General features: G+C 37.2%; 1 protein-coding gene across 2 annotated transcripts in view; it reads left to right on the plus strand.

Moving 5' to 3' along the window:
* The window catches only part of LOC124366092 (deoxynucleoside triphosphate triphosphohydrolase SAMHD1), a 70626-nt gene that overhangs the window by 35882 nt on the left and 7341 nt on the right, over nt 1-27403 (plus strand). The window contains exons 4-9 of one of the 2 annotated variants that reach the window (XM_046822341.1): nt 2191-2377; nt 4902-5081; nt 8058-8317; nt 8814-8870; nt 9250-9454; nt 15852-16066. In XM_046822341.1, the coding sequence (XP_046678297.1) occupies nt 2191-2377; nt 4902-5081; nt 8058-8317; nt 8814-8870; nt 9250-9454; nt 15852-16066 (1104 nt within the window). The remainder of the gene's footprint in view (nt 1-2190; nt 2378-4901; nt 5082-8057; nt 8318-8813; nt 8871-9249; nt 9455-15851; nt 16067-27403) is intronic. The other variant, XM_046822342.1, reaches the window with a different exon arrangement.

Raw genomic sequence — 27403 nt, forward strand, 5'->3', positions numbered from 1 at the left:
CTATTACATGTATTTAACTATTAGATGGATTTCTTTTTATGTTCACCTATTCTGTTGATTAAAATTGCCAAAAGTCATCTGTTTCACTGACTGTCTAGATAGTTGTCTCACATTTGTTGGCCGAGGTTAAGTAACTTGACTTTCAGAGATTTGCAGCAAGAGACAAGCGAAATAACAGAACGCTGCAGTGTAGATAGTCTGCTACGGTTTATTAAGGGGCACACTACTGTCCAGAAAGTAGCTTGCAGCTACTTTTTAAGTCCTAACATAGGTACTCTTTTTATGTATAACACTAATATGCAAACCACAAAACCAATTATTTTACTTTTATGTTTTTACTAGTTGGAAACTTTTTTCTGTCTGATCTATCTCGTATACATGAAATAATATTGTTACTATGCACTGTATCAACATCAGAGGCATGGACTTTTATGTCTTGTTCTTTGCTCCTTTGGCAGAACCTAAGTTGTAAACATGTCTCTAATAGTAAAATTATGGTTGTAAATAATAATATTTTGTAAATGTAATGTTTTTTAAGTAAGTTCAAAGTGAATACCCAAGAAATTTAAATTGAATGAATATTCAATTATGTTGCATTTTATAAAATACTGCTTTTAAGAAAGGAGAGAAAGGAGATCAAATCAAATCATTTATTGTCAAGATGTAATGTACATACATATAATAAGGTCAAATAACTTGTCTAAAATAGTCTATTCCAAATTGTCTCTTAATACAGTATAAAAATCATTAACACTGTACAGGCAAGATTTGAGTACTGAAGGGAGCCAGAAAAAGTCTAGAATTTTGTGCAATAAAAAATTGTAGAAATCAGGGTTATCATGGAGCAGGTGAATGACAATGAGTGCCACTCATGTTCATCCCCATTATAGCCCAGTTAAACTATATTCTGTTCATACATCACATGCATTAATGGACTTATTTCTTACTCTTTTGCATACAACTAGGTATGTCCAGAAAGTAAGTTTACTGAGGCTCTCACAGCCAGAGGGATTTTTTTGACATGTTGGCTACAATGCTGTGTTGTGTTCTTGGCCAGTTGAGAACTGTCTATGGGATAATACGTTTTTGTGAAGAATGTTAAGCCAATTTCCCGCCAAGTGCGTAATACGCAACGTCTACCGCTATCTCATTTGAAAGCAAAAAAACTCCAATTGAGATTTATAACGAAGTAAATACTGCATAATACCAAATGATGGAGAGGAGAAATTTATCTCCATGGAGTTTGTAGTGTCTTAAATACACTACAAACCCCGGCTCCACTCGATTCATCTTATGTTTGTCAGCAAATTTGGGACCCACCTCATGGTAAGTTTCCGATATCTAGGAGTTTCTGTGATGGTTTTGTGTAGCAGAGATCTGGAGATTTGCAGAAATATTTCAAAAAGTTCATCCACAGTCAATCTGTGATCGTTACAGACAAATTTTCAATTTTTTCCAGAATTTTAGTGACAACTGAAGTGTTTCCACTCCTCTGATCATGCACAGACATACAACCATTTTTAAACTCACAACACCACTTGAACACACTTGTCCGATTCATAGGTTTACTACCATATGCAGTTTTTACTTCATTGTTAATCCTCAACCAGAGTTATTCCTTTTAAACGAGGTAACAAATGATGCCACATATTTTATACTTGGCGGGAGATTGGGCTACACGGCAGTGTAGCCAACATGTTAGAAAAAATCCTTTTCGCCTTTAGAGCCTTAGTACATTTACTTTCTGCATATTTGCCCTGCATAATGAAATGAGGTAAGGCAGGCTTGAGAAAATGCAATTCTCTTGTTTTACATTTTTACTTCACCTAAAGAATATAAAGTGTCTGCATCACAAAAGTAGTTAGACCTGTTTTGTCATTTTTTTTGTTCCTCTAAAAGCGTGCAGTCTCAAATACAATCTTGACAATGTGAGAAAATTGAATTTGTATTGAACCTGTAACTCCACGTGTGACTTAACGACCAAGAAACCACATCACAACTCATGTCATAGTTCATGCTTGAGTCAGTGAACCATGATGAAAATTATTGCCTGGAGTGCTGGTTTAGATCAGCCAGAAATGTTTTAAGAAGATCAGCTAGAAATTGTTTATGCTTAAGTACACACTTTTACCAATATTGTCTCAAACGTTTATATTTGCCCTTGTTGCAACTGACATTATTTGTGTGCAGGACATGTTACCTCGCAGGAAAGATGGTGGAGAAGCTTTTGTCACGTGAGTCAGGACCACGCTCTAATGAGGATAAGTTTAAGATGACTCTTTGTGTGCAGTTGGCAGCTCTGTGTCATGACTTAGGCCACGGCCCTTTCTCTCATACCTGGGAGAGAATCACGGAGACATGGGGTTATGACTGGAAGGTAAGCAGAGAACCTGAGAATTAGCTAGCGAATCCAGCTACAGGAATTTATTCAGTGATATGACATTCTTTATATTCAAAAGTGATGTAGAAAGGTACAAGAATCTCACGAATAATCATAAAATTTATGATCTCTCTGGAGGGTTCACTTCTGTCTGGTTTATACCTTCTTGATAAACCTACACTGGGTACAACAAAACCAATGTGTCATTTAAATCTGGTAACCCTTTGGATGTCTAGGAGCGGCACATCACTAACCACAAATGTTAGGATATTTGGGTTCAAGGGTAGATCGAAAGAGGAAGAGTGGTGGAGTTGTTGGGCCCCTATGTGTTAAAGGTAGTTGCTAGCCACACATAAGGGCATGCTATCCCTACCTGCTTTGTCTGGAGAGGCTGATAAAGAGCTGCCCTCCTCTTCTTCCTAGGCGCCATGACTGAAATATAATGTCCTCAATTCTTCCTCATGGATCTCCATAGGAGGCAGCTCCTACCCCTATCCTAAATATCATGTCACTCTTGAAGCAAACACAAAGGTCCTTAATAGAATTAAGTGCAATTAGAGGTTTCTAATCTTCTTCTCGTAAGACAACATAAATAAAATAGTAAGAAATAATATAAATATTTATAAAAACCTTTTGTAATGAAGTTTGTTTTTGAATATGGAATTATTGCAAATGTAATAGGAATTTTTCAGACATTTCCCATCGTTCATTGATGCAAGAAATCATTAACACTACATTTTTAGACCTGCAATCTGATCTCTTCCTCAAGTGGATAACTAACGTAACATACAACTACAGTCTATTTTTGAAATAAACAAATCATACCAGAGCGTTGTGACGTGCACAAACCATGAATCACAAGTAACATGTTGTGTGTCAACTCAATGCACAATAGGATTTTCATTAAATAAAAACAACCTAATTATTAAAATTGAACTAAAGAGCACATGCCACTATAGGGTTTGTTGTCAGTTGTCCGCAGTTGGTTTGGTTGTTCATTATATATCTACAACATACTTTATTATTGATGAGTTTTGGGAGCAGTAAATCAATGAACCCCTTAGGCATATCATTGAAGGAGGAGCTCTTCTTATTGGAAAAACTATTTTTTATTATTTGATAAAAGAATCTCACAATTATCCAATAATGTTATTTTTTCATATGAGGCTTTTCGACATCAAAGATGCCATCGTCAGGTGTGAATCAATAATTTGTAATAACAGAAATATTTTACAATTTAAAACAATTATCAACTGAATAAAGCTTAATACAAAATTTTTTTAGTTAAAAATAAAATAAAATAAATATTAATATATGTATAAAAGTTTGGGTCAAAAAGAATTTAGTTATTTTTTTAATGAAGGGTGAATTTTGAATTGGTCCAAAATTATTGTTTAATATTTAGTTTTTTTTTTGTACAACGTTGAGTTCTTCTTGTTTATGGACTTGTTTTAATAATGTGAAGTTTTTAAAGGTGTGATTTGTTTCTAATGCATGTTTAGCAATACCTGATTTGTGAGTTTGTCCGTATTTATAATATCTTTTGTGTTCTTTACATTTTTTTTAGTGGTTGTTATTGTCTGGCCAATGTAAATCTTATCACAATCTTCACAGTAAATTAAATTTTGTAAATTCCACTTTTATTTTCATCTAAAATTTTATCTTTTGGATTTCCAATTAGATTATTCATCTTATTTGTTGTGCAAAATGTTATGTTCATGTCAAAGTTTTTCCAAATACTTTTTTTATTTCTTTTTAAAATGGACCATAACTCATACATTGCCAGTTTCGTTTTTCTTCTTGTTAACTTCTTAAAGTAGTTCGTGATATTTTTTATGAATTATTCTTTTGTTTTTTTAATAAACTGTCAATTAATTTAATTGAGCATAGTTTCAATGGTTGTACAGGATCACAACTGTAGGAATGTTATTAGTGACAGTCAGAAGTGGAAAACATTTTTCCATACTATATGTTAGTTAAACTTAAAATATAACTATATTTTTGTTTTCTCTAACAATTGCGTACTTAAATCTAATGTTCTTGCAATTTACTAAACTTTATATTATGGTTAACATAATTTAGTAATTTAAATCTTTTCAATGTAATTTTATGAAATAATTTCTTTTAACCAAATAACTAAGAACTTTTCATATTTTAACTAGTAAATAAACTACAAGGATATATTATTTTTTAAATAACCATATTACATGATACAAACTTACTTAGTTTATACACTTAAAGCAATCTGAAATTTCTTTTGAGCATTACAGTTAAGTATTTTGAGTAGTCTACAGCCACATGAAATGCATGCATACCCAGTGTGCATGCATGAATAGTTCAGAAAATGTTGCTCGGTCTTTATTTGTTGCTCTAGGTCATGTACTGAATAGTCTTCTCTCAACTCGCTATTTTTGGCTTTTAATATAATTAGATTTGTCAAGGTTTATATAAAAGTATAAATTTCAAATTTATTATTGTTATTATATTTTTTCACCAACTTGTAGCACTGATTGTGTTTCAGCATGAATCAGCCTCGATCCAAATGTTTGATTATTTGGTAAAAGAAAACAATTTACATGAAGAATTCAGGAAATACAACTTAGGGGAAGAAGAAATAAAAATTATCAAGGAGTTGATCATTGGTGGACCAGATGAAAATAAAAAGCCTTTGTTGGCCAATAAAGACAACTTCTTCTACGAAGTGAGTAGATATTTTAACTACTTACAAATAAACAAATTATTATATGTACTTTTTAGTGTCATAATTCAATAATTTGGTGAGAAATTAATTAATTAAATCAAATTTAAGAAATATAATTTCAAACTTTTGTATCAATTCTGAATTTAGTTCCAATTCTTTATTTTAAGAAGGGGTTAAAGGGCTGCTCATGAAGCTTCGTGTAAAGCTTTATGCAAACCCATTATAGTTGCTTTATTTGTTGTAAAAATAAAAGTAGAAGATTTTGTACATTTGTTTTGCAAGTTACTTCTTATATTTTAAACCAGTTATGAATTATAAAGGTTCAGTTGATGAAATTTGGATGCTTATAATTAACCCTCCAAGTGGTTACTAAATCACTTTAAAGTGCTGGGCTGTTTTGAAGCAAAATACATGGTTTCTTAAAAGGCCTTTTAAGATACAAATATACATTCAAAGATCATGTGTTATATATCATTCTTTTCAGATAAACATGCTTTAGGAAATAAAGATAATTCAAAAAATTTTCTCTAAAAAAAATCTTGATGAGTAGTAGATAATTTGTTTTCTTTTTGTTTTTTTTTTTAGATGGTGAGGTTGTAAATGCGTTTTCAAACATGGTTTAAAATATTTCAAAATATACAAATTGTTTCAAATTTCATTGTGAACAATAAAAATGTCACTTCAAAGCCTTTTGAACCAAAATACACACACAAAATATAAAAACTAAAAAAATGTTCTGCACACCAAAATGTTGCACAAAGGACACATTCAAAGTAAACACTTCTCAAACAATATTGATTTGGATGTACATATAACCTCACAAAAGCTAAATGTCTGTTATAATAATTATGAATAGTAAAAGAAATCTTATTATGGTCCTTTTGTTTATACATATGTATATATATATATATATATATATATATTTGCATTTGACTAAAGAAACTTAGTCAGAGTCAGATTCTAATTGCTGCGCTACCCTCTTTCTTTTGCCTCTCCCTACAGGCCTACTGAAGTGTTCTAAGGCACTCTAGCAACCAGGATGAAGACCACAATCACATCCAGGGCACCAGTACCGTCTACGTGTTTGTTTTTGAGAAGTAGAACATACAACGCACACACGAAGTTTCACACCAGTCAGTCGCACCAGGTTGTGGGCACCGTCTCCAGCTGATTGTCAAGCGCGGCTGACAAAATCAGCTGACTGTTATTTTCCATTCTGCTCAAAGGCTTTCAAAATAGAGCCATGCATAGAGAAATCTCTCGTATGTTGTACTATGAAAATTACGGAATAGTTAAATAAACCGTTTTACGGTAATTGAACAAAAACGAACATATCGCACAGTGCAATAGTAGCACTTTAAAGTGGTTCGAACATATCGCACAGTGCGATAGTAGCGCTTGGAGGGTTAAAAACTGGCTTAAAATATAGAAAGTGTACCTTGCGCATGAAACATGGACAATCTTTGTCATCAATTTGACACCTATCTCATTTACATTGAACTGCATATTAAATGTATCCACTAAATGGGTTCAGGTGTAGCATTACATGGTTCATTTGTTACTGTGTGACCACAGATTTGAGCTACCTTTAGCGACAGCCTTTAGAACTGCTAGCTTTGTAGAGATAATATCTTTATCAATGAACGTGAACTACATCCACTATGTGTAGAAGACAGATATAATAAAAATCTTTTAGTTTTTCAAGTGTTTTATGGGGATACCTTACCCCCTTTTAATACAATTTAGACTAGCCTACATATTTTTTCTAAACAAGTGGTTTATATAAGTAAGTTTCCTGAAAGCATAAGAGAATAGTGTAGCAGAAATTAATTGGAGAATGTGCTGTGTTTACAGAAAAAACATCAAGAGTAATGATTTTGTGAGTGAATAGCATAAAAACTTTAAATATGACTGAATGTCAAATTCAAGGCTCAATTTAAAGAATGTCAAAGTTGAAACCATTCTGCGAGTTTTGTGGGTATCAGTCAACATTTTTGGACTTGGTGATCAAAAATCGTTTTGTAACCTAAATTTTCTGTAACAATAGATTAAAGAGAACATTTTTACACTTGTGGAAATTCTAAAGAATCCCCGGTTTTTTTCTAAGAACTGTCAATTTTTTCAACAAAGCTGTCCTTCATCGTGCACGTTAGTTTGGCGCCATCTTTAAACTTTCTACACCATTCACGTACAACACCATCACTCATAATGTTTCTCTATAAACACATTGAAGATGCACAATCTACTACTGTGTACACCGTAGACCTGTCACTTGTCTGGCCATCACAGTGTAAGATTGGATTGAACAAATATAAAATCGGCTCTCATACATTTATATTTTGATTTGAAATGTTTCAATAAAGTGATGGTTTTTTTGTTAAGAGTTCTTTGGTCTTAGTGGTTTAATCATAATAGTATTTTAAAAACTAAATGAAAATATACATTTAACATGATATTATTAACTCCACAATGTAGAGTTATCTTTATAATTAGTTTTAGAAGTAAGAAATGTATACCCATTTTATACATTTCTCATTGTAGACACATGTTTTGGCACTAAGCCATATTCAGTGTACAGTTTAATAACATATAAAACAAATAAATAAATGATAAAAAGCAATACTTTTTTAGTGTTTAATATTTAATATTCCTCCTTTACTTTCAATATCTGGAATTTCTATACGATTTTCATTATTTTTGTAACCTTGGCCATTTTTTGTATAAATGTTTAATTTTTAAAAAATAGACACAAACCAAACTAATTTTTAATAACTATTGTTATAACTGTTTTGTCAAGGAAATATTACTTTCTGTCTTAACTTCACTGAGTTGAAATTGATTCACCTCATTGTTTCATTAAAAATATAAGTAGGTAGGTCCATTATTAGATTTCCTTCCTAAAAGTTTTTTCATTTTCTATCTTAAAAGTTCTATCTCAACCAGTGTTTCTTACAAATGATGCTACCATTTGTTCAGATAGTTTCCAACAAGAATACAGGAATCGATGTGGACAGATGGGACTATTTCTTGCGGGACGGACTTCATTTGAATCTGCGCATTACCTTTGACTATCGGCGACTGTTGGAGTTCAGCACGATACTCTATGATGATGATGGCCTGACACACATCAACTTCCGAGACAAGGAGATGCTCAACTTGTATGACATGTATCGCGTGAGGTCTGCGCTGCACTACGCCGCGTATCGTCACAAGGTGGTGATCAACATCGAACAGATGTGAGTGTGGTAACATTGTCTGACAAATTGGCCATTTAATTGTCTAGTGTATAAATGAAACGTACTGAGAATGTTTTAAGCTACACTGTTTATCTTTTAATTGTAATCAATTGTGGTAAACTTGTTAGTTTTCTTTTATGATCATGAATTCCCTTTATAATAGCTTCATAGTTCAGTTGTCAGTAATGCATGACCCTAAGTAAAAACCTCATTATATTGATTATACGCTATTTGTAAAAAGCAATGAACAAGGGCCCAAAAACTGTCTTCTTTTGGTTGGATTGCCATGTCTTTAGATCTGAGTTTTGATGTTGGCAAGAATAATAGGTTTAAATCTCAAAATCATACAAAACAATTATTTTTACAAATATTCAAGTGAGCACTGAAATTGTTGTGCGGCCGAACTGTACTCCACTTTATGAGGTTTTGCAACACATTTACTTATAGTGCAAATATACTATCAGCACTCATTAATATATGTACTGTTTTACTGCAGGTGTATTGATGCCTTCAAGGCAGCTGGTGATGCTGGTTATAAAATCAACAATTCTGAGTAAGTTGTTTGGATTGTTTACAAATTGTTCATAAGTTACGTTTGTTTCTGAGAGACTATAGACCCCCATTAAACCAATCATTCTCACAGCTCTGAAGGACTGCTGTGTCAATACTTCTAGCAAGTACTTTTAGTACTAGTGCAGTAATGAGTTTCTTCAGTTACTTGTCATGAGTGAACAAGAACAACTGAGGTTTTTTTTTATTTAGAAATACCATGTATTTTTACATGATTTTTATAGCATTTTATTTGAATTTTTAAATATCTGTATTTCAGTATATTATGTAATATATATCACTACTATCAGTTATGTATCATGTTTATAACTCGTGATTTCATTTCTAGTTGTTCAAAATATTTTATTGTTTATGCCTTTTAGAACATTGTTGAAGGAAGCTCATCTGGCACCCGAGTCCTTCAGTACACTCACAGATCATGTTTTCTATGATATCCTCTACTCCAGAGATGAAAGACTCTCAGCAGCGCAACAACTTTTACAGCGAGTCCTTAAGAGAGATCTCTACAAATTTGTTGGAAGTATCAACTTTCCCATCGCAAAACGTCTTTCAAAGAAGGAGCAGAAGGTATTTTAAACACTTGAATTTAAGTAGTTTAAATATTCAAAATATTTGTTGCATTCAATTTGGTAAGTCCTTACAAAGTGAGACACTAACTTCCTTCGGAGAATAGAAAACCAATTTCCAGACATGTTGAACTATGACTTTATTTTTATAATTATAAGTAAAGGTAATGAATTTAAATTTGGATTAATTCCTAAAAAATTTACTTGTTTCTAAAAATCTGGTAATTTGTTCCAAAGAAGGTCATGCAGTTATTTCAGTGGAATTCAGGGAACTTTTAGCATCTCTTTGGTAAAATACGAACTCAGTATTACCACCTAAATCTAAAGAACAGGTCAAACAATAGGTTATCAGAGAAGAGTTTGCACACATTAACTAGCATAGTTTGTTTAGCTAAGAAGGCCATGGAGACCATTTTCGGGATTGTATAAGGAGCGATCCTCATTATTTATTTGGAAACCATCGTGTGTAGTAGGAACTGACTTTTTACAGATTTTAAAAAGAAGTGTACATGACTATGTCCTTTGATTTAGGTCATAAAGCTTTGATTTAGTTATTTTAGAGTTGTAGTAATATGGCTATAGTAATAGCTATAATAATAATTAAATATTGCATATTACCAAAATATTCTTAAATTTGTACATGACCATTTGTACATTCTGACAATAAACCACCCAGACAAAACTCCATTTATTACATCTCTTTTTCACATTCTACAGGGTTTATGGAGTTTTAATCATCTCAGTGATAAATAAATAAGTTTGTTAACTTAGTAAAATGCTGTTGATACCAGAGAGTTTTTTACTAAGGTTTAAATTATTTTCCATTTTAATGTACAGTACATTAAAGGCGACCGTAAAGTCGTTCAATAAGCAGGAACAAGAGGAAAAATTACACTGCTTCAGATTAATTCTCGCATTCCAGTTTTTTATAAAACCTGCCTGGAAACAAAGAAATCAAAAACATAAAATTGAATTGAAATACTAGATTCTAGTATAGAAATATTTTTCTCTATAAAAGAGTCTACTTTAAGACGATAAAATTAACTTAATGTGTATATAATATGTGTGATATATGTACGGTGCAACAGTTCAGAATATTGGATCAGGAAAATATGTGCATCTGCAAATCTTGAAAACTTATTTCAGTAAAAAAGTGGTTACTTTCATACAATTAAATTTACTTCATGTTTTAATGTATTTACAGTACCATATTTCAAAATTTCGGATCAAGAAAATACGTACATTTATAGATCTTGGAAACCTACTTGGGTCAAAAAGTCATCTACGTTTGGCCATCACAATTCACTCCATATCCAATATAGAGGACTGGGCAAAAGTGTACAACACAGTAAATGCAGATGAAGCATACAATAACTTTCTTTTAATCCTTCAGCAAGCACTTGACCAAGCTTGTCCTTTTGCCAAGCTTAAAAAAATGAAAGAAAAATAGTCTTTAATATCCCTTCAGTTATTCGAAAAAAGCAAAAATTCCTGACTGCCCAAGGGCTATATCTTACAACTGGTAGGGAAGATCATAGACAAAGGTCTTTACTTCTGATAAAAGAATACAACCTTCATATTAAACTTATAAGGCAACAGAATAACTCTGCCAGAATCATGGAATCAAACAATAAACAAAAAGAAATTTGGAATGTAATAAACTCTGAAAGAAAGTCAAATAAAGAGAGTGAACAACTAATCATTCAAGGGCATGAATAAACAAATCCAAAAGAAATTGCAGATCATTCAAATACCTTCTTTACTACTGTAGCAGACAAACACTTAACAAAAATAATCCACAAAAAGGAACATAAACAAAACTTTTTCTTCCAGAAGCCCAAGATACTCATATCCTTGTTTTAGAAGCTACCTGTAGCAAGGAGATGTCTGACATCATTCAATTGTTGCAACCAAAGACATGAACAATTGACGACATATCTGCCAAACTGGTCAAGCTATGTGCAGAAGTGCTCAGAGACCCCCTTGATTGACATTACCAAGTCATTTGCCTCAGGAGTCTTCCCATTGGCACTATATGTAGCTAAAGTTTATCCTAAACACAAAATAGGCCCTACAACTGAACCAGCAAATTATCAACATATATCCTTACTATCAACATTCTCAAAAATTATTGAAAAACTAGCACTAAAAATACTTTTTAATGATCTTAATAAAAATAAACTTATAACCATTGACCACCAACATGGATTTCTAAAGAATAAATCTACAACTGGATCAGGTTAGTGGAGTTCCTTCTGGATCAGCTTGAGGAAGGCAAGACTGCTACTACTGTATTTCTCAATTACAACAAAGCCTTTGACTGTCTTGATCATCACCACCTTCTAGGAATTCAAAATAATACAAATAAATGGTTTTCTAGCTATCTATCTAATAGAAGTCAACTGGTTGAGATTAAAAATAGTAACAATGGGAAAGTAGATATGACACGCTCACCCAAACCCAATCACTAGAGGAGTGCCACAGAGATCAGTCTTGGGTCCTGTTCTCTTTATCCTCTTCACAAATGACCTAGCTCATTTCATGCAAGATTTTAGTAAATTAACCATTTATGCTGATGACACTGCACTATTGCTAAGTCAGATTGACCCAAAACAACTAGAGATAGACAGCTTGATATGACGACATATTTGCCAAACTGGTCAAGGTATGTGCAGAAGTGCTCAGGGACCCCTTGATTAACATTACCAAGTCATTTGCCTCAGGAGTCTTCCCATTGGCACTATATGTAGCTAAAGTTTATCCTAAACACAAAAAAGGCCCTACAACTGAACCAGCAAATTATCAACCCATATCCTTACTACCAACATTCTCCAAAATTATTGAAAAACTAGCACTAAAAATACTTAGCACTAAGCATGTCAATGCAGTATTGTCATGGCAACAACTTAGTAGCTATCGAAAGTAAAAGTCAATCAATTAATCATTTATTGTCAGATGTGTTCAACAACTAATATTTGGAAGATTCAGAAAGACCGTAGGGCGACTCTCTGATCTTGAAGAAGTTACCTCAACCAAATATCTTGGCATTATAATAGATGACAGTTTATCATGGACAACCCATATTAGTAACCTCTCTGCAGTAAACTAAGTTCAGGATTATTTGTGATGCGTAGAATGATGACTGTAAGCGACTTTACTGCAGCCAAAACTGCTTATCACGCTCTCTTCGAAACCCATCTGCAGTATGGGATTGTTGTTTGGGGTGGAACCACTATGTTAAACATTCAACATGTCTATAACTCTACCAAAAAGGACCATCAGAATACTGGGGAGATTACCACCCAGACAAACCTGTAGAGGAGCCTTGTGTGAACTGAAGATTCTTACAGTCATTAAACTTTATGTTCTGGAAATTGCTACCTATGTCTACATTAATGCACCTAAAACTGCGTGCAGGGGAGTACAACACCAGAAATGCAAGAAAGTTCTGCCTTCCAATACACAGACTAACATCCACTGAGAAGAGTTACACTGGTACAAAAATATGGATCACACTACCAGAGGAAATAAAGACAACCAGCCACCTTCGTTTTAGAAGACATCTAAAAACCTTGCTGCAAGAACAACCGTTTTAAAATATTGATTTTTATTTTGGGGTGATGAATTGAATGAGAAGTACGAAAAGAAACAAGCACAGAAATCTCGTCGTAAGTTTTGTAGCGTTAAAACTTTTTCATTTAAAGACTAAGTTAAGAAAGCAGCTCAGTCTTGTTCTGATGACACCGCAACAATTATCGTTACACGCATCGATTTGAACATGATTTAGTTGCTGCTGAAGCTAAGTACCATAATGATTGCTTTGTTTCATTTTTAAATCCGACCACTGGAGGCCAAGTCGGTCATCCTCAAGATGAAGCATTGAATCTCGCCATGGTGGAAATATTTTCATATATTGAAAGTAGTGATGACTGCCAGTTTACGTTAGAGGAATTAACAGCTATTTGTACAAATGTAAATGTTAACAGAACAATTAAATTACGATTGAATTAATTATGGTAAGTCATTATTACTGAGAAACAAGGACAATTAACATTTGTATGTTTTGTTGGTAATTATTATAATATTATCAATCAAGCTTGGAATGAAAAGAAAAAACCTAAAGGTAATGAAGATCGATTGAAGGCCCTAGAAACTGTGGCAGCAATTATTTGAGAAGATATTCAATCGGTTCAATCATATACTGTTTTTACATGCTATGACTGGCTGTGAAACATCAACAATGTTTTGAAGGGGTAAAAAATCAATTTTTAAATTGTTTGAAAAAGAAAATGTTATTACTTGTGCACAAGCTTTTGAAGATATCAACTCTTCACCAGAAACTCTAATCACCAACGGAATTCACTTTCTTCTGTCTGTACATGGAGCTCCAAAAAAATTACTTCCATAGACAAATCACGTTACTTATCTTTTGCAAAACAAACATGTAATAAAACATGTGTGCAATTAGCTGGCCTTCCTCCAACCACGGCTTCTGCTCATTAACATTTTTATCGTGTATATTAACAGGTTCAGGTGTGGCTTGGTAATCAACTAGATCCAGAACAATGGGGTGGAAGCATGTCAATAATGTACTGGAACCAACCCACACGCTTCTTCCACCTGCACCAGAAAACAGGAAGAAGAAGAAATAATTAATGATGATGACGATGAATAAAATATGTTTACAACCAAGTATAATGGAACTTGTTACTCGACAACAACCACTCTGACAAGAGTGCAATGACTGAAAAGAAGAAGAATAACCAAACATTCATTACATTTTACTGGAATAGGCCTACCGGGGAAACTACATTAAAAAAAACGCGCTAGGTACAGTACCTCATTGGTGGCGTGGAAACTTGTACATATTATAGACAGCGTGAGAAAATTTTGTAATTGCTTTTTCTCAAAAATGGTCAGTGTTATGAAAAAAAGCGTTAGGACAATTTTTGTAGACAATCGCATGATTTACAATTTTTGTCTGACATATTTCATCATAAAATTAACTGTCCCACTAAAAAATTTAAAAACCCCATTTTAACAAAATTTTACCTTGAATAAAGATTTTTGCAGACATGGGATTGATGTGGACTTTTCATAGTTTCATAACATGGTGTCCCTAACATCTATGCAAATTTTCAGCTTTCTGGGAATTTTTGCAAGGGTTAATGTCTAAATTGACCGTACTATGAACGAATTTTACAATTGGAGACAACCATGTTTATAAAAGCAAAAAATTAAATGTAATATTTTCACTTTAGTTCTATTACATTGTTTCACTGTATTTCTATGTATTATAACATGTTGACACCACTACTAATCTTGAAGAATATGTGAATAAAGAGATTTTGACTTTGACTTTTTGAACAGTGGAGTTAGTTGTAGTCATTCTAATTGGTCGATCATTCTAACTGGTTGGTCACTCAGTCGAGTTCCAAAACCTCGTCAGTATTATAAAATGTCTGTGACACCTAAATGTGTTTAAGGCCGAGTCAACAGCTGCAATTCCTTAAAAGCTAGCCTGCAAGCCTCTCTAAAATTAATTTTTGTGATGATTCAAATAGTTTTTTTATACTTTTAATGCTCTTTGAAACTAATAGTTTGCACAAGCTCCCCAGGGTACCAAACCGTAGGAGAGATGAGGATAAATCAAGCTGTAATACACTGTTATCAGTACCTAACTCAGCAATATTTTGCTAAAGTCCTTAGAAAAAAGATTCCTGAGGAAATTTTGGTGCAAACATGGACAGTAGTCTAAGAAATAATGACTCATTAAGGCATGGTAATGTACATACCTCTGATTTTCTTTAAGCCTCTGTGAAAAAACTATATCACAATGTTGTTTTTTGATTGTTGCACCAACAGTTTTAGTTTGGGTAAGTGTTCAGCAAATCGATTGTGGAATGAACACTATTGGCCTGTGTAAAACTTTGAACAGATGTTGTATTGCAATTTGTAGACACTTGTATCATGTAAGAAGTCATTGTACTTTCTTACATTTTGATTAATGTTACTAAAATAACATTCCAATTTATCTGAAGCTTTGATTTCCAAAGTGATGTTATATCCTCTTATATGGTTTTTATGGTATAATGTGTTATGCACTATTCATTTTTAATATAGACATTTAAAATGTTCTCTTCATAAAAACCTTTCTCGATTCCTTGAACCCCAAAAGAAAATAGCCATATTTTTCAAACTGTTCCCGAAATTACTGCTTAGCAACATATCTAGCTATTGATTTTATTATATAATTATAAGCTCAAACTTAACTTCGGAGTTGTCATTACTATTCTGTTTTAAATTTAGCAGCTATAATATTTAGTTATTTATTGAACCTTTATGTGTCCTTTTGTTTGTATATACATTTTAATGTACAACACCTCATTTTTTTGTAGGAATGCATTGAAAAAGAAAAATTCAAGGTGTTAAGCAAACTGGAAAACGACTGTAAGGGATCAAAATTTTCTGTGGAGGATTTCTACTTATATTTGGATTCTACAAGTGATCCAGTGGCAAATGTGAAATTTTACAAGAAAACTGGAGAAGAAACTATAGAGAAAGAAACCTTTGAAAATATCAAGAATCGCCTTGCTCCATTTCCGTTCCAACTGTAAGTCCATTTAGATCATATATAATTTGTTAATAACGATAGCCCACTGCCAAAAAAGTATTAGGTCTTACATCATTCCAGATAAATGCAAAATGTTTAAATTTTGCGCTGAACTAGTACTTATAAAGAAGGGTCGCTTCCTCTGGCTGTCCACCAATTTGCTGCCAATCATCCCACTGCTACTCAGTTTTATTATATAGTGATTGTACTCTGATGTTGTATTTATTAGAGGTCTATTGATCAGAACATTTATTGTGGGAGGTTCTTCTCAAGTTGGCATAAATTGTATCACTGCAGATGTTTCAATTCATAATTGAGTGCCAGTTCAGATAGTCTCCACAAACTGCTTAATGATCCAATATCACCAACACAATCTCCAGATAAAAATTGAAGTTAAAGAGAAACAATAAAATAAGTAAGTGCCTTTTCAATTTTGACAAGTAGTGGTATGACTGAGGTATCAAGGAAAAGGGATTATGTTTGTCATTATCATTAAAACTAGCGACAGTGAAAATACCATAGCCAATGTTGTCAAGGGAATTGACATGAAAAGTTTAGTGATAGCAAAACTGAAAACTATTGCTAACAACCACAAATCCTTCCTTAGTTCATGGTATCAGTAACAAAAACTAATTTTCAAAAAGAAAAATCCAGAGGTCCAATAACCAGATGGTCTGTAATAAGCATGTTTGAATGTAATTCATTATAATGATAAATGTTATCTTATCGAAACATATGGGGACATATTGGGCTGACAAAAAGTCTCAGAGCGGTTAGGTAATTTGAATGTTTCAGTTAAAAAATTAAACTCAACACATCAGATAAATAACAACTTTTTTGTGCTTTCAGCAACTTTCAATCTTTTTAGGCTGTCGCCTTTGAGGGGTGAGAGGATAAATTTAAATGTAAGTGTATTTATGAACTGTATGTGTATAGTTTTATAGGCCAATGAAACAAAAAAATAATATGAAAAACAAATTGGGACTATTTTAGTTATTTTTAATTTTTTAATATTAAAAATTAATTATTTGTATGATGTAGTACACTAAGTTTAACAGAAGAAAACTTAATCCTATAGTATTTATAATTTGTCCTCGGAGCTCGCATGGCCAGCTCTCTTACTGCTGCCATTTTGTCATAAGCGCGGATAAATTTTTGCCTTAATGTCATCTCAGCTTGTATGTCCTGCTGTACTGGCCAAGCTATAATACATCCATAGCTAGTAAGGCCAGCACCACTGGCCACTAAACATAGCAGTTATTTTCTAATATTATCTTTGCTTTATAATGAATGATGAGTGCTGAAAGCTATCAAGCAGCTTTATTTTAAAGTAATTTTTATCTAAAGCAGTACATTTTAAATTAGCCTATAATTCTTTTCTAAACATTTTTTCATTTCATTTCATTTCATTTATTTATTTCCAAACAATTCATGAATACAAATTGACTTATAAAATAGTAAAACGAAAATTGGAATAATACCTGCAGAGACTCCACGTCTGTGTGCAGGATTAGAGTTCTTAAGTCAGTCCAGCAGCACTAATAAACTTATTTAATTGAACTTTGCTAGCTTACATTAACATTAAATAAATGAACTTCTAAATGTGGTATAATTTTAAACTAAAACATTGTATACATCCTACATAATATATAAGTAAAAAAAAAAAGTAAACACGACAATCTACGATATTCTATAAATTAATAAAGCTAAGGAGAGAGTTAATCCAAGAACTAAGAGAAAGTTATATACGTTACTGTCAGAATAATCGGAGCTAGTCAAGCCAATCATATATTATGACCCAGAACAGGTGCAAGGACGCGCGTTACCGTACTTTTTGGTTGTGTGTGTGTGTGTGTGTGTGTGTGTGTGTGTGTGTGTGTGTGTGTGTGTGTGTGCGTGCGTGCGTGCGTGCGTGCGTGCGTGCGTGCGTGTGTGTGTGTGTGTGTGTGTGTGTGTGCTTGTGATGGAGTGAACGAACGTGTGTGCAATTTACCATTATGTGTATGGCGACTGAATGAGCGCCTCCGCTGCTGCCCAGCCCAGGCCGAGCAACCACTCGCCCACCCTCCGCTTGTATGCAGCAGCACCACCACCCTCGGCCTGCAGTACATCAGTTGGGAGATTCCTATAAAGTTGGTGAGCTAAATAAAACGAATTATTAATTTCCAAAGTGTGTGCCGGTCTGGGAATATCAAATCCAAAAATTACTCTATTTCTTGTTAAGTATGTATGGGAACTTTCTTGGAACATTGTATTTTTATTATTACGAATATATATTAATAGGGACTTAATAAAGAGCTGTCTTATATTTAAAACAGGAAACCGCTCAAATAATAATTCAGTAGGATATCTTCTGTTTTTCATAAGGATAACTTTCATTATGGATCTCTGAGCAACCGCCAGCGGCTCGAGAGTAGACGAAGAGGCCGCCCCCCACGCCAGAATGCCGTACTGCAGCGTCGACTGTACATAGGTGAAGTAAACCTCCCTACACTGACCAGCGGACAGAACCTGCGCCAGCTGCATGAATGCATAAATCATGGTCCGAAGCCTCTTTTTTACATACTGGACGTGTGGAACCCAACTTAGCTTCCGATCGATAATTACTCCCAAGTACTTGTATTGTTCCACACGCTCAATAGTGCCACAGCCGCAAGCTATCGCACGGTGGTCACCGCAGGAGTGCATCCTCAGTTGCCTCGGTCCTGGATCGTTCTTCATGAAAATCGGTAGGTGTTTTGTTTTGTCAACGTTTACGCTCAGCACATTGTGGTCAAACCAATTCTTAATTCTCATGAGATCCAAGGACGCGTGGTCATATGCCTCCTCCCAAGTGTCACCAGTTGAAACTAAGGCCGTATCGTCCGCAAATAGAAATAATTTCCCTTTTAAATCAATTAAATTTCCCTTGACTGTGCAAATTATGAATAACGTGTAGTGGACCTATACACTGAAGTGATAGAAACTTAGACAATTTTACTAGAAAACATGAAGTAAGTATTCTTGACTACACATAGATATGTCATTTTTAAACTTTTACCCTGTAAAAAAATGTAAAGACTGAGAAAAATGTAAAATAGTTCATGTTAGAGTATAACATTACTGTAAAAGCCTACTTTATAAAATTTTATTTGCATATCTTTGTTAACAATAAACGTATAAGAGTTAAAATTCATAAATGTATATTTATCTTTGTATTAAAAAGATTAATTAAAAATAAATTTTAAACTATTTTTCATTTCTTCTTTAAACATTTTGAATTACTATGCAAATTCGTGGAGGAAATTGAAAAGTAATAATTCCGATCTGGATAGGCAAACAACAAATATGGTCGCCGAGCTGTCAATTACAGTAGCGCGTCCATCTGTACTGTCCATACAAGTTGCGAGGACAAATTATGACAAAACTAATGCGAGCTGTCTGCAACCTTTGTGTGGCTAGTGCTACTGGCCTTTCGAGCGTAAAGAGTTAATAAATTAATTTAGTATACTGGGTGATTAATAAACTTGTAACAAGTTGTAATACAAAAGGGAGTACATTATGTGCACTTTTTTGGGAATGGGGTTTTTGTTATGTGTAATATTTTAGCTATCCATACCTTAAATTCATTGGTTTGGATCTCTCTTTGGTAAACTTATTATAAAAAAATATAGACTATTTAGTTTACGATTTTGCCATTGTTTTGCTTTCCCTATTACTGTTTTCGTTGAATTAAGTCCTTTAAAATGATTTGATATTTAACTTGATCATGGGGAAATGATTTTTCATTAACACTTTATACTGACCCTCTAAGAAGGCTGGTGGCTAAAAAAATTATATTGTTATGACCTATATTGATGTGCAGAGTTTTATCTTTAAACCAAACCATTAAAACTTATCTAGTTATCTCAGAACTTTTGGAAAAGTCTATATGATGAATTAATAGTTTTGGACCTCACTATTCTGCTTAAGAATGTCCAAAACTCCCAGACAAAAGTCATTAGGATCTTGTCATCCTTGATTCATGCTCCAAAATTATTACTCCATCCAAAAGATGAATGTCATGTGACCAGTACTTAGTTTACTTTATCCCAGAGAAATACTTTGTTTACAGAGGTATTAGAAAGTATTATTCCAACAAAATTAGGAATACTAGGGATGGGTAGGTACAAAAAATTTAGTTTTAATTCTGATACCAATACCAACATTGTAGTCTTGATTATCAATTCTGAATTCGATACTGATTCCTAAGTAATTTTTAACTAAGGATATGGGCCGATTCTAAAAAAAATAGTATCACATTTTAAAAATGCCTTCGAATAATAACTGGAACTACGTGTTTTATAAAGTGTACCATCAATATAATTAAACTATATAACTAAATAGTTAATTCACTAATGGAACGCTCACTTGTATGCAACACCAGCTATATGATCTGCCATCTTTTACTGCAGTTAAACAGCCGATGTTCTTACAATACAACATATAGAGACAATAGAAAATAGACCAATTTCTTTATTTACATATTCTTTGAGAAAAGTAATTGCGTCAACAGTTCTACATGAAACAAACAGTTTGGTTGAACCACTCCATGAGATACTTGTTAAAGGTTTTGTCTTCACGGATTCTTTTTAACTATTCAGATAGTACTTTGAACAGCCAGGCCCGTTTTACACCCTGCCAGCGCCCTAGGCACAATGAAGAGTTGCGCCCCTTTTTATACCCCTGCCAGCTGACTAACCCCCCCCCCACCAGCCCTACCATAAGGCCTCTACCCCGTAACTTTAGATTTAGTCTGAAAAGCCAGTTTTTGTTTGTGAGGTAATTTAGACTTAACTCTCCTTTACAAATTATCCTAATTCTTTTTGAGAGCCGTGTCCCGGACTGGCAACCGGTAGCCGTGAGGTATCTACTGGCCTCCAGTGGGAATTCGTGTAACATACCTCAAGGACCATCCAACCTCCCTTCTTTACATTGGAAGTATTTACATTAACTTATTTATAGTATTCGTTTAATCACATTTTCTTAGAATTATTTTTGATTTGTTGGCTTACCACTAGACTGACACGAGATTCATAAAATAGATTTTTTCTAGTTTTCCGTGTTGCAAAGTCGTCAGTAATTTTTTTGTAACATAATGTAAAGTAATAACGTTTTGGGTGCACAGCAACAATAAGCCAATAGGCTTTTCATCAACTATCGATGATTTAATGTCTGGCTTCACTCTTTTCAAAGCTGAAAAGCTACGTTCAAAGTCTTGCCCATCAATATCGTTCTCGTATACTTCTCCTAACAGTTTAGCTTCACAAGCCACCTCTTTGGAATTTTCTCTTTTAGATTTGGTAAGATCTTAAATCTTGTGTCGAAATTTGGATAGGCCTCCCTTCTTTTACTGAGCTGCGAAGCTATGTTGGGAACAATGGCAATAAACATCCCAGTGCGAAATCTTTTAGTCTGGTCAATTTAGACATTGACCCTTGCAAAAATTCCCAGAAAGCTGAAAATTTGCATAGATGTTAGGGATACCATTGTTATGAAATTGTGAAAAGTCCCCATCGATCCCATATCTGCAAATTTTTTTATTCAAAGTCAAATTTCATAAAAATAGGTTTTTTGAATTTTTCAGTGAAACAGTTAGTTTTATGAAAAAAAACATATCAGACAAAACTTGTAGAGAATGCAATTATCTACAAAAATGCTCCTTATGCTTTTTTTCATAACACTACCCATTTTTGAGAAAAAACAATTACAAACTTTTCTTATGCTGTATTGTCTATAATATAAACACGTTTCCACGCCACCTATGAGGAAGTGTACCTAGCGCGATTTTTTTTAATGTGGTTTTCCTAGTAGGCCTATTCCTCAGTCTATTCCACTAAAATTTAATGAATGTTTGGTTATTCTTCTTCTTTTCAGTCGTTGCACTCTTGTCAGTGTGGTCGTTGTCGATCACAATTACAATTACTTTCATACACTGTATTGTCCATAATAAGCACAACTAAGCTGCCTATGATATCAATGGGCGTGTAATATAAGTAAAACTGTAAGTCTGTGTGACTAATACATTCATATTGACCGATAATTCTGAGAATATGATATTAAAAAAACGGAGTACCTAATTTTAAGGGACCATGTCCCCTTTGAACAACATCTGCCTGTCATTCCATTGTTCGAGTGGCCGTTCCGCCTACCTACTTTTCTGAGGTCGCACCTAAATCACTGTTAGTCTTTTTTTATTTATTTTTTTTTCCCCCTTGGGGCGGCCTTCTGCCATGCACTTAAGCCTCAAGGGCCTTTTGCGCACCCCGGAAACACCACGAGGCCTACCAGTCTATAACTTCAGCAGTTCAACAAACCGCCGAAAACAACCTATCAGGTCCTCCTGGGAAAACTCACCACCCCTGTTCAAGCTACCAAAGATGGCATACCGCTCTCTTGCTATTGCAGGGCAATCAAAGAGCAGGTGCTCAGCAGTCTCCTCCTGCTCATTACACCTTCCACAGAGCGGATCCTCCTGAAGGATGCCAACTCTGTGCTCTGTGGATGTTTCTTCAGGTGACCATGCCCCGTAATGAGACCAATGACCTTAGAAGACATTGATCTGTTTAATGAGAGAAGGTCCGAAGCCACCTTGGAGGAAGGTGACTGTAATACCATTCTACTCACTCTCAAACCCGGATGCAACCTCCACCTTCTCCCATGCTCCGCGCGAATCCATTTCGAGACAACCCTAGAGGATTCACACCTTGGAACACCGCAGAATGGTTGAGGGCCCGTCATAATTGTTGCTGAGCCCTGGTTGGCCAGGGCATCAGCTCTTTCGTTCCCAGGAATCCCCTCATGACCAGGAACCCAACAAACGGTTACATTGTTGATTCTGGCAAGGGAGGAAGCGGTCTGATAGCAATCCCAAACCAGTTTGGATTTGATTGCGCAAGAATCCAGCGCCATCAGCGCTGCCTGACTGTCCGTGAAAATGTTAATCGTCTTGCCCCTATATCGCAGACGAAGATTCTCACGAGCACATTCCATAATGGCTGCGACCTCCGCTTGAAAGACTGTCGGATACGGACCCATAGGAACCACCAGCTCCCTACATGGTCTCACTCCCAGAATTCCAGCGCCTGTGCCGCTTTTTGTTTTGGAGCCGTCTGTGGACCATTCGAGCTCCGCTGGTGGAAGAGATTTCTTCCCCTCTGACCAATCATCCCTTGAGGGTAAAATAATCCTAAAGGGTTTGTCAAAGGAAAACTTTTGTGGCATCTGATCAGAGATCATGTGCAAAACATCCTCCTGTATCAGAGTGCCAATTCTAGAGTGCCCACCGCTGCCGCCCGACCAGAGTCCCGTCTGCTGAAGACAGTAGGCACTCTTCCTGGCCATAGCTCGAATGACAATGTCCAGGGGGGCGAGATTAAGACAACAGTCTAGAGCCGCGCCTGGCGCACTAGGAAAAGCCCCTGTGATAGCGAGGCAGGCCATCCTTTGGATGCTCGCCAGACGTGCTACCACCGTCTTGGCTTCCGTTTTTGGCCACCATACGACAGCTCCGTACATTAGTGCAGGTCTGACCACGGAAACATAAAGCCAGTACAAGAGCCTCGGCTTCAGTCCCCAGGGCCCACCTATCACACGTCTGCATTGCATTAGAGACCACTTACCCCTGGCAATGACCCTTTCTAGATGAGGTCCCCAGTTTAGAACCCTATCTAGGATCACGCCCAGGTACTTGACCTCAGGCTTCAGCTCAACGGGTGAGCCTTTAAATAGAAAGGGACCAATACCCTCCATCTGTCGCCTCCTGGTAAAGGCAACCACGGCAGCCTTGGTGGGGTTGACGGTGAGGCCAACCTTATCACACCAGTTTCCCACCATGTTCAGAGCAGCGTTGGTCAGTTCCGTGATTGTTGTGTTGAACTTGCCACTCACAAGAATCATAATATCATCTGCGTACCCTTGTGCAAAGACACCGCTGCTATTCAAAGAATTTAGCAGGTCATCCACAACGAGGTTCCACAGAAGAGGAGAGAGGACGCCGCCCTGCGGACAGCCCCTCGTAGCCTTCGCACTAACACTTGCTCCCATGAGGGTTGAAACAACAACCCTGTCCGTGAGCAAGGCCCCTATCCAGTCACACACCTGACTATCAACGCCACGTCCCGAGACCGCATTGATAATCGCCTGAGTGGCTGTATTATCAAAGGCACCTTCAATGTCTAAAAAGACTCCTATGGCTACCTCTTTTGCCGCCAGCGTCTTCTCAATCCTGCATACCAATTGATGCAGGGCCGAGTCGCATGACTTTCCTGGAGTGTAGGCATGCTGGTTAGGATGCAAAGGTCGCTCCAGAAGAGCTCCCTCCCAAACAAACCTGGCAACCATTTTCTCCATGGTTTTGAGAAGGAAGGAGGACAGGCATATCGGCCTGAAAGACTTCGGCCGATCCATGCCCGCCCTCCCCTGCTTCGGTATGAACACCACTCTGGACACTCTCCAGGATAGTGGGATGTACCTGAGAGCCACGGAGGCTCTGAACAGTCTGCACAGCTGTGGAAGGAGAATGTCCAATCCCCGCTGCAAGCAAACCGGTCTCACCCCGTCGCCCCCAGGAGCCTTGTAAGGACTGAATGAGTTAATAGCCCACTCAATCCTACTGAAGGTAGGACAATACGGTGCGCCAGACTCCACCGAAAATGGGTGGCGCGACCCGCATGTCTCCCCTCACTTTCGGGTGGTTGTTCACCCTCATGAACAATACAGTCCGGGAAGTGTGTTCCCATCATAACTTTCAGAACTCCTTCCGGCTCAGTAATGTAAACACCTTGATCGTCCTTGAGACTACCAAGCGGCGAGATTGGATTCTTTGCCAATAGCTTTTGCAGCCTTGCACTGCCCTGCACACTGTCAATATCGGTGCAGAGCTTCTTCCAGGCTAACCTCTTAGCCGTACGAACCTTGCGGTTGTACAGTGCAAGAGCCTCATGGTAGGTGTCCCAAGTGCCCCAAGTTTTGGCTCTCCTGAATAGAGCCCTGACCCTCTTCCTCAAAGAGGCCAGTTCAGAGCTCCACCAGGCTACCTTTGATCTGTTCTTGTTGATAACCGGGCAGCTGAGATCGAAGGAGCCGACAATCGCAGAAGTTAGACCGTCAGCAGATTCGTCAAGCTGCGCCGCGCTGTGAATCCGTTTCCCATTAGTGGAATCAGAATCCAGCCGTGCCCTGAGGTTTTCCTTGTATGATACCCAGTTTGTGTTCCTCGGATTCCTATACTGAACTTTTTCCAGCATCTGTTCACCGATCTTAAAACAGATGTGAGCATGATCAGAGAGGGAAGGCTCGTCAGACACATGCCAGCCATGCATACGACCAGCCATACCCTCCGACATCATGGTCACATCTAGCACCTCCCTTCTTGTCCTCGTGCGAAACGTGGGCACGTTTCCCACATTTGCAATCATTAGACTACGGGACATTATATATTCTAGAAGTAACTTACCTCTGTTGTTGGTGTTGGTGCTGCCCCACGCCTCGTTGTGCGAGTTGGCGTCGCATCCCACCACCAGTTCCGCTCCACTCCTCCCAACATGGTCCACCAAGGCAGCCAGTTCCCTGGAGGACGTGGACTCCGCATCATCATACGGTAGATATGATGATGCAACTAGCAGGGCTCGTCCAGTACCAGCCACCATCAGCCTGACTGTGGCGAGATCCCTGCAACAAAATTCCAGAACAGGAATGCTGTCCACCTTGTTGCTTACAACAATACATGTCCTGGCATTTTCAACTTGGGCACTAACTATTTTCACCCCTGTCATTGAAAGCCCTGATATTTTTCCCTTGCTGATCCAAGGTTCCGGTATCAGAGCCACGTGGAAATCTTCCGACAGGAAGCGTCTGCAGAATACAGCCGAGGCAGCCTTATTGTGCTGCAGGTTGATCTGAAGAACCTTGATCCCCATGATCAGCCGCCCCACCCCGCGCCCTCAGCTGGACCTGCTCCACACCAATGAACACCCTCCAGCCCCTCCTCTTAAGAGTGGCTGAAGATTGTTCATCCATTAAAATCACAAGTGTTCTGGAGTCTCCCGTGTGGACATCACCGACAACCCTCCAGTCCGACACAGAGATCCCAGCATTTTGTTTATTTATGGCCTTGAGAATGGTCGCAGAGTCCTTCTCGGCCATGGGACCATCAACCCTTAGGAAGACCTTGGTAGATCTTATGAGGTCTTTGTAGTCCCCACAGATCACCCCTATTCCCTCAGGGCCACCGATCCCCAGCCCCGTAGCCAGACCCCGCAGCCAATCCCTGGTCTCGTCACTGCCACACAGCATGACGAGAGCCCCCCTTTCCGGGAAACACCTCTTGAACTGCAGGCACACACCCTCTGCTGAGAGTACCTCGTCGAGAATGCGCCCCCGAAGCTCCATAGCCACCTCCTCTGAGAGGCGCCTCTCAGGAAAGTTCGCAGGGACCAAGACTAGCTTATGTCTTATGTCTCCGTTGAGGGATTGGTCCCCGTCGCATGCGCTGCTTGCTCAGGAGGTGCGGTCGGGCGCCTCTTCGGCAGGGGTTTTTCCGCCAAAGAACCGCCCGAGCGCCCTCTCTTCCCAATAGGAGTAGAGACCGCACCTGCATTTGCCTCCGGTGCTGCCTCCCTCTGTTTTCTCATCTTTCTTCTTTCATTGGCCGACATCTTGCCCGTTTGCCTCCTCCATTGACTGTCCGGAAGCCAGGTGCCGTCGGCCTTCTTCTGCTCCATCGCCCAACGCTTGCGCAGTTTAAAGGGGAGCTTAAGGTTGTAGTCCATTACACATGCTCCAGTGTCTGTGTCCATGGATTCAACCCTTCCGCTAGCATCATCGAGTACTACATCGTCGTCGATGGTGGTAGCGCTAGAAGAACAGGCAGATACATCCAAGGCCTGGATGCCGGATGCAACTGCCCGTTGCAACTCTTCCAGATCTAAATCTGTTGGTGTTTTTTGTTTTTTATTAAAAGACTCCATAAAAGGTCCCACGAGTACCGAGGAAATAACGGTCCACCCAGCCAGAGCCCCGCATGACCAGGTAAGGCTATTTACGCTTGGGGGGGCGCCCAACCCCCAAGGGCTCCGTTTACGACGCACAACCCCTGCGCCATGCATCCCTTAGGCACGGGTCGCTTCACACCGTGGGATTGGGGTGCCCTCAGTCAAAAACAAGTTTTTGTGTGGTGCGATTCCAGGCGGACCCGGACTGGCACCACTACTGCGCGGCGCCGAGGGCCGTCACCGCGCAGAGTGCACACTCGAGGCACTACCCTAGATCCTGGGGTTTTGTTGACAGCAGGGCCACCTCATGCAGGACGCTATGTAG

Source organism: Homalodisca vitripennis, chromosome 7 (genome assembly GCF_021130785.1).
Source record: "Homalodisca vitripennis isolate AUS2020 chromosome 7, UT_GWSS_2.1, whole genome shotgun sequence".
NCBI lineage: Eukaryota > Metazoa > Arthropoda > Insecta > Hemiptera > Cicadellidae > Homalodisca > Homalodisca vitripennis.